Source organism: Xenopus laevis, chromosome 2S (genome assembly GCF_017654675.1).
Source record: "Xenopus laevis strain J_2021 chromosome 2S, Xenopus_laevis_v10.1, whole genome shotgun sequence".
Classification (NCBI taxonomy): Eukaryota; Metazoa; Chordata; class Amphibia; order Anura; family Pipidae; genus Xenopus; species Xenopus laevis.
The window spans coordinates 104,222,247-104,231,294 of NC_054374.1; the positions used below are offsets into that span (position 1 = coordinate 104,222,247).

A 9,048-nucleotide genomic window follows, 5' to 3' on the forward strand; every position below is an offset into this window, starting at 1 on the left:
CCCATTTACCTGTATTTTGGGCTTACCAAGTTTTTACTATATTCCAGGACAAAAGCCTTGGTTAAGGGATAGCATATACTATTAATAGGTTTTATATTTCATTGATTTCTTGTTAGTACTTGTGGTGCTTGGGCACTTTAATGCTGCAAGGAACTTGGGGTAAATTAGAGGGATCAAATTACCCATAATTCCTTCTTGTCACTTCTATTTACACAAAACCAAAAAGCCCAGTATGCTGGGCTCGATTTCCTAAAAAACAGACATGATAAAAGAAAACTTTATTCATTGTTTACATATGCTCAAGATAGCCTTGTATTGCTCCCTGCAATTATTCTGCAGGAAGGCAGGTTAAACTTTGATGTGATTGTAGCACCAGGACCTGGGGTTTTTCCAGATAATGGATCCCCCCGTAATTTGGATCTTCACACTTTAGGAGGCACATTTATAAATATTTAAATTTATGCGCGTTTAAATTTTACACACATGAATTTGATTTTACTTGAAATTCAAATATTCGGTTATTATCGAATATCGTAGTCTCTGACTCAATTTAACGAGGTGAAAACTCAAATCGAATTCAATCAAAATCTGCGAAAAAAACAAATGTTCGTAAGGCTGCAAAAATTGCTCACTGGACCTCTCCCATTTACTTATACAGCAATTTGGCAGGTTTTAGGTGGTGAATAGTCAAAATCGAATTTTGAAAGCCCAGGGTATGATAAATTTCGAAAATCAAGTTTCTTTAGAAAATCGAATCGAGTTTGTAGAATTCTCTAGTCTAATTTGACAGTTTTGACCATAAATTTTTTTTAGAAAATTAGAATTTTCAATTCCACCTTTAATAAATCTGCCCCTAAGTGTATTAAAAAATCATGTAAACAATAAAACCAATAAGTTGGTTTTGCTTCCAGTAAGGATTAATTCTTAGTTTGGATCAAGTACAAAGTACTGTTTTATTACTACAGAGACAAAGGAAATATTTTTAAAAAAATTTGGATTATTTTGGATAAAAAGTCTTTGGGAGAAAGCCTTTCCGTAATTCGGAGCTTTCGGGATAACGGGCTGCCAGATAATGAATCCAATAACTGTAATTCATACAGTTATGCACAAATCACTTTTTGGTTTAGGTTGTGCCTCAGACTGTCAAGAGAGGTCTTGCACATGCTGCAATGCGTAACCCTTTTATTTAACACAGTATTTATTGTATTTCAAATTAAAATTGACCCCTGTGCTTATATTCTTTGAGTACTTGAAGAATAACTTGCCTTAACACATGTCCCCAAATTTTACACAATTTTTCCTGGCCCCCAAAAAACGTACAATAAGGGTTCTACTGTATATTTCTGCGCCTAAAGCTTTGTTTATTATGGCTATAAAAAGTCAATATTTAATAACTTGGGGTAGTTATTTTGTACACATCTGATGAAACAGTACCTGTGGATAAATAAAAGTCTGCTTCAGGAAACAGAGTAAGTTGGCTGCCACAACCTACAAATAATTATTTTTTTGGCAACAAACAACCACTCTTCTAAGACTTTCATTCCACAGTTCTGTAATGAGGCAAGAATCACATCCGATTATGACCGCTGTTTATCCCACTGGTTAAGTACAAAAATCAGTGTACTCTATACAGCTTATTAATTATCTGCATGTGCCCTATAGCCTTATTCATTGTGAATAGTGGCCCCAAAGGCTATAGCGCAGCATATTTATAAGAACTATAATTGAAACAATCACATAATGCATAGAAAACCCTTTTTATTAGAATTTCTGTCCCTTTAATTCTCTGCTGCACTGTTAAACTGCAACAACAAACTGAAAATCACGTGTAGGAATAGGTTATTATTAAGTGTACAAGTCTAGCTGTACAATACTAGCTTTGTGTCACAATTGAATTTTTCAAGATCTTTAGCATTTGGCATAAGGGCTGAATTCCACGAGTGCTTTTTGATAAGACAAAACGCATCCTACAAGTCGGATGTTGTCTCGTGGGTTAAAATATAATGGGACTGATACAAAAGCACTTCTTTCCTTCTATTGTGTACACATGAGCTTCTTTATCAGACTTCCTGTTGTCAGGGAATCTTACCAATGTGTGGTTAGCTTCCAGAAGTTGAGCTTTCACCAACATGCAGCAGAGATTTAACTACAGGAAGCAGGAACTACTACGCTACAGAATTAAACTGCAAGTGTTTGCTGTAGAAAAGGAGTGTTCGAAAGCATGGATAGCATGGGAGGCATTTTTCAGGCTTAGGTAACAGTATGCACTTGCCCTGACAGCTGCAGCGGCCTCGGTTTACAGTGACTATGTACATAGACACCGTACATTAATACAGACACTGGGCAATGCCTCACCCTCCAAATAGTCATGTATGTCTATAAAGAAGTACAAATTCAAATCTAGCGTTGGCGATTGCCTTTCAAGGGCACCAATAACTTCAAAATATAACAGATTTACTTGGAGGCAGATTTATCAATGGCCGAATTTTTGAATTCATGTGAGGTTTTTTTTCCTGATTTTATTTGAAATTCAATTAGGGCATGATTTATTAAAAAAAATAGAATATCTAAAACTAGGACAAACTTTACCAACCCGAAAACTAAATTTGATCAAACTCGAATCTCGTTTTTTCTCAGGAAGGAACCTCTTCAAATTGGTCACTGGACCTCTCATTGACTTGTACATGAACTCGGCAGGTTTTAGGTGGCAAATAGCCGAATTCGAAAGTTTGAAGGGCCGGAGTTTAATAAATCTCGAAAATCTAATTTTTTTTTAAAAAAAAAATTCAAACCGAGTTTGGATAATTCACTAGTCGATTTTGACAGTTTAGACCATTTTTAATTCGACCCTTAATAAATCTGCTCCTTAATGCTTGTAATTATAAAGTAGAAAATAATACCCACGAGTAATGCAACAGTGAAGTGTGTCACGGAGATTATACAAGGAGAACTACGACATTGTGCAACTGCAATATAAACATCACACTAATTCAAACTAGAGTTTTGCAGCTTTAACACAAAATATATTCTTATATCCCTTACCTTAATGTAAAGAAGAAAAAAAATCTCCTTTTAAAACCCTAGTCACTATATGATATCCGACTTATTAACAACACTTCAGCAGTGAATCAAATGATTTAAATTTGATGGTTTACTGCTTTCTTAATAGAGTAGAACCCCTACTTTAAATGTTACAGGGGAACAGAAAAAAATGGTGTAAAATCCAGGAAAATGTAAAATCAGGGAAATGTATTGTGCATAATATATAGGTGGGACTACAAAACAACCATGTAAAATGAGGGAAAACTTAAAATCAGGGGATGTAAAATTGAGGTTACACTGTATGTAATTAGAATCTTGCTTTTCTACATATCATGTGGAGGCTTATGTCTACAGCTCCAGCTTCTTCCAAGCTCAAGCAAGAAGCTTTCTGATCTGAATTCAAGGCAGGCTGACAAAGAAGCAGTTGGAAAGTCTTACTTTTACTGGATACTCCAAAATGAGTAACACACGTGTCTTGTTTCAGAACACACGTGTCTTGTTTCAGAATATGTATATTGAGTCTTATTTTTGTGTTGCTATTACAACATGTTAACAAATGTGATGACAGCAGTGTAATCTATAAGAGACCTTCTCTATGTCCCACTTTAACTTCAAATATCAAATGATCACAAATTTAAAGTTACTCCCTATGTTACAGTTTACATAAACTCATTAACGATGCAATAATATACAAGTGATTTGCCATTAGGGAGATCACGCCTATCAGTTTAAGGATTGAAATGTATGAGACTACATGCACTGTGATACATCCCACTTGCATTCTTTTCTGGTAAACCAATACAGCGTATACAGCAGGAACTCCAGCCATGCTCTCATATCAAAAATGACAGTTGATGTTTGCTGTCAAGTACAGGCTTTTAAAATGTCAAAAATTACAGATTAGAGGAAACAGTTTATACTGCTATAAAAATCATGCATCCACTTCTTAAGTGTAAAAAGAAAGGTTGGGAGATTTTGTAGCTGCCCTAAAACACACATGGAAAATGTTTATTTAAAACAATAGGAACTTTAAGTAGACAAACTTAAAGGGATCCTGTCATGGGAAAACATGTTTTTTTTTTCTTCAAAACGTATCAGTTGATAGTGCTACTCCAGCAGAATTCTGCACTGAATCCATTTCTCAAAAGAATTATATTCAATTTTGAAATCTGACATGGGGCTAGACATTTTGTCAATTTCCCAGCTGCCCCTGGTCATGTGACTTGTGCCTGCACTTTAGGAGAGAAATGCTTTCTGGCAGGCTGCTGTTTTTCCTTCTCAATGTAATTGAAGGAGTCTCAGTGGGACATGGGTTTTTACTATTGAGTGTTGTTCTTAGATCTACCAGGCAGCTGGTATCTTGTGTTAGGGAGCTGTTATCTGGTTACCTTCCCATTGTTCTTTTGTTTGGCTGCTGAGGGGGAAAGGGAGGGGGTGATATCACTCCAACTTGCAGTACAGCAGTAAAGAGTGATTGAAGTTTATCAGAGCACAAGTCACATGACTTGGGGCAGCTGGGAAATTGACAACATGTCTAGCCCCATGTCAGATTTCAAAATTGAATATAACAAAATCTGTTTGCTCTTTTGAGAAATGGATTTCAGTGCAGAATTCTACTGGAGCAGCACTATTAATTGATTCATTTTGAAAAAAAAATTTTTTTTCCCCATGACAGTATCCTGCTTCACCCAAGCACATAAAGTAAAAATTATTTTATTAGTTGGTGGTGTGATTTACAATGATTCACCAAAAGAGTTGAGAATGTTCCTGAATGGTATAATGAAAAAAGAAAGAAAAAAACAGAGGTACAAGCACGGGTCACCTGATGTGTAAACTACAACAAATAAGTGGTATGCAACAAAATAATCAGCTATATTTCAGGTGGGTATATGATATGTAAAACACACAAAACAACCAACTGCCATCAGTCTTATGCTAAAACTTCTCACTTGCGTGTATACAATTCAGTAAAAAGAGAATGAACAGCTACTTCCAAATGTAAACAATGGGCCCATCACAGACTAATGGAACAGAAAACAAAAACCACAAACTGTCCATTCATCAAGCAGGTCGTTTTGAATTAAAGAGGTGGTTCATCTTTAAGTTAATTTTGAATATGTTATAGAATGGCCAATTCTAAGAAACTTTTCAATTGATTATTATTTATTTTTTATAGTTTGGCTATTATTTGTCTTTTTCTTCTGACTCTTTGCAGCTTTCAGATGGGCATCACTGACCCCTTCTAAAAAGCAGATGCTCTGTTAGGGTACAAATGTATTGTTATTGCTAATTTTTATTATTCATCTTTCTAATCAGGCCTCTCCTATTCATATTCTGGATTCTTATTCAAATCAGTGCATAGTTGCTAGGGTAATTTCAACCCTAGCTTCCAGATTGATTAAAATGCAAATTGAAGAGCTGCTGAATAAAAAGCTAAATAACTCAAAAAACCTTAAGTAATAAAAATTGAAAACCAATTGCAAATTTTCCCAGAATATCACTCTCTACATCATACTAAAAGTTATCTCAAAGGTGAACAACCCCTTTAAAGAGCCTCAATGGAGAAAGCCTGAATGAATTTTGATCAGCTTTGCTGATTCACTGGGAAAATTAATGACAGGAAAAAATCCAATGCATTTAGAGGTAAAAATATCCCAGTAGGGGCAGGTGTGCTCCGAGTAGTGTGGCACAAGAGAGAAACTCCTACACGACTTAACCAACTGCATACCAGCCCTCAAATCAACTGACAGCACAGTGACTAACTATATCTTCTAGAGTTTCCATGTTTTTCTGGTGACATGAGTCACAAAGGAAGGACTTCATGGACTGTTATATCCGGTTGTTGTATTTAATAAACAAGTTTTGTGTATTTGGGCTGAAGCTGCAGTTTATTAGGCCACCTATGCCATCCTTTCTACATTGCCTAAAGTGGCAGAATAACATGAGCAAATTAAAAACGTCCAATCAAAACGCGTTTATAAAACTGTAAAACAACAAAATCAGAGACACTTTTATAAATAGGTATTGGACCCGTAATCCAGAATGCTCAGGACCTGAAATTTTCCTGATAACACATCTTTCTGTAATTTAGATCTTCATACCTTAAGTCTACAAGAAAATCATTTAAACATTAAAGGGATACTGTCATGGGAAAACATGTTTTTTTCAAAACGCATCAGTTAATAGTGCTGCTCCAGCAGAATTCTGCACTGAAATCCATTTTTCAAAAGAGCAAACAGATTTTGTTATATTCAATTTTGAAATCTGACATGAGGCTAGACATTTTGTCAATTTCCCAGCTGCCAACAGTCATGTGACTTGTGCTCTGATAAACTTCAATCACTCTTTACTGCAAGTTTGACTAATATCACCCCCTCCCTTTCCCCCCCAGCAGCCTAAAAAAAGAACAATGGGAAGATAACAGCTCCCTGGAAGATCTAAGAACAGCACTTCATAGTAAAAGCCAAGTCCCAATGAGACGGATTCAGTTACATTAAAGTATTAGAAATAACAGCCTGCAAGAAAGTAATTCCATCCTAAAGTGCATGCACAAGTCACATGACTGGGGAAGCTGGGAAACTGACAATATGTCTAGCCCCATGTCAGATTTCAAAATTGAATATCAAAAAAATCTGTTCATAATTGGGAGTGTTTTGGATAACGGGTTTCCAGATAAAGGATCCCATACCTGTAGAAACAAAATGTTTAAATGTTCTTTACTTAAAACATTTTTTTACAGTAGTTATTTGCGTATACATCAAATTGACATCTGAACATGTAAAAGTATGGGATCTATTATCCGGAAACCCATTATCCAGAAAGCAGGTGCCTTCTCCCATAGACTCTATTTGATCCAAATAATCTATTTTTTCTCTGTATTAATAAAACAGTACCTTGTATTTGATGAAAACGATATAATTATTCCTTACTGGAAGCAGAACCAGCCTTACACGATTTTCTAGTAGACTTAAGGTATGAAGATCCAAATTACAGAAAGCTCAGTTATCCACAAAACCCCAGGTCCTGAGCATTTTGGATAACAGGTCCCATTCCTGTACAGTCACAAACCAGCTCCACACACAATCAAGTACTGTGCCTCTAAAATTGTATTCACATTTCACTGGAATCAGTTACAGGGGTGTGATACATGCATGAGCAAAATTCAGTGAAAAGCAAATACGGTCTTTGACATTTACCCAAAAATGGTCAAATATGAGGTTAACAAACAAACACGTTAACAGCATTCCAGGACTGGGCATCAAGCTGTGAGAATACATTGTTTTCCTGTGTATAAGGACTGTTCTACAATGATCCATGTATACAAGTCAAATGCCCTGAACAAATGCAATCATATGAAACCTAAATTGTAGTCTGGTTGCCTTCCCATCCTGGTGAAGTAAGCCCTTTAAAGGGGACCGGTCACCCAACAAAAAAAAATTCAAAATCCTATTTTATCCCATTAGTCAAGCAAAATGAACTTTAATTACACTATATAAATGTTGTTATTAAGGCAAGCCTTGCATCATCTCAGAATCTTGTTTGGTTCAGAATGGGGGACCTGATGTCCATCCCCATGCCCTGGCTACACAATTAAATGGTAAAGAGAACGGGGTAATGTGGGGAGAGTAGTGACATCTAGGAAGTGCTGAACGGAAAGTGAAAGTAATGGTCTGCCCCGCCTCTATGCTTTAGGCATAGAGGAGGGGCAGACAATATTTGATTGACAGCTGAGATTTTCACATAAGATTACAACAGCTATGAATGCTTTTATAAAAAATTAAAATTGGATTTCATGTTTAATTTGAAAAGGACTTTCATTATACAGCTTTTTGTGTCTGGGTGACAGGTCCACTTTAATTTTTTCCCACTGAAGGCTATGCCAACAAGAACACATTTGGACACGAAAAACAATTGCCAGCGATCGGTCTAACCCACTCTGTGGTATTGACCAGCTGCTACAAATACCCTTGTGCCAGTGTGGCACGTGAGCTTACATATTTCGGTCAAAGTGTGGCATTAACACCTCATTTTTTGTAATAATTATTTTTAAAGGCAAACCGTGAGCTGGTAATTTGGATCTATCAAAATGATGGCAGCGTTGAGTTAGGGCATGTCAAAAAAAAATGTGGGGGTGGCTTGTAATTTGAAAAAAAAAAAAAAAAAAAAATTATATATATATATATATATATATATATATATATATATATATAACTACATGCTTTTTTTGGTCCTTTTACCCATCTGCAAACTTCCATTTACTACAAGTGACTGCAGCCTTTTTTGTTCCGCCCCTTTTTCTATGCCAGAAATGATGTTTTGACTAAGTAGCAAGTTTTGACTCGTATGCTACTCTAGATCCAGTTGTTTTAAATAAACATCTTAATACAATGGACAATTTATTATAAATATGCATTTAATGAGTTCGTGCTTGCAGATAGAACCCTGTAACCCTGCTGTTCCATTACAAACACATCGCTTGTTTTCTTTCCTGTTGGGTTAGAATATTAAGCTAATGATGCGGATAGGCCAGACACATGGGGGCAGAGGAAGCAACACAGGGTGCAGCATGCATCAGAACTGATTACTAGTCAGCCATGTAAGAAGAAGTGTTTGGTATATGGCCAGATATGGAAAGACAGGTAGTGCTGCGCACTGGATACAATGGTGGAAGACAAGCAAGCCCCCCCTGTCACACAGCACGTGTCCATAGTGGAACCCTAAACATGCTGACCTGTCTCCTTCAGGGCTGTGTTCCGAGCTGCTGCGGGGGGTGTTGGTCTTCCTCTCCTCAGGCTCCGGGGCTCCCGCTCTCTCCTGCTGCCGCCTCTTATGTGGGGAACTCATGCGAGACCCCCAATGCAAAACACAGCTCTACTGCATGCCGCCCAACAATCCACAGTTTCTTAACACGACCCGCACTCCCGGATTGCTACTTAAACGTCCCGCAACGCCGTTATTACCCAGCTCCTTGACTTCTGCCGGACAGCAATCCCGACGTCAAAAACC

The 9,048-nt window shown here is 36.9% G+C and overlaps 1 protein-coding gene across 2 annotated transcripts in view; it reads right to left on the minus strand.

The window, feature by feature from the left end:
* Positions 1–9,026, minus strand: part of ube3a.S (ubiquitin protein ligase E3A (human papilloma virus E6-associated protein, Angelman syndrome) S homeolog) — a 35,434-nt gene extending 26,408 nt beyond the window's left edge. Inside the window, exon 1 of one of the 2 annotated variants that reach the window (XM_041582989.1) lies at positions 8,774–8,802. Coding sequence is in view for 1 of the 2 variants with exons in the window: in NM_001087224.1 (NP_001080693.1) it covers positions 8,774–8,886 (113 nt within the window). In the remaining variant the exon portion in view is untranslated. 2 annotated transcript variants of the gene reach the window in all.
* Between the last annotated feature and the right edge of the window lie 22 nt (positions 9,027–9,048).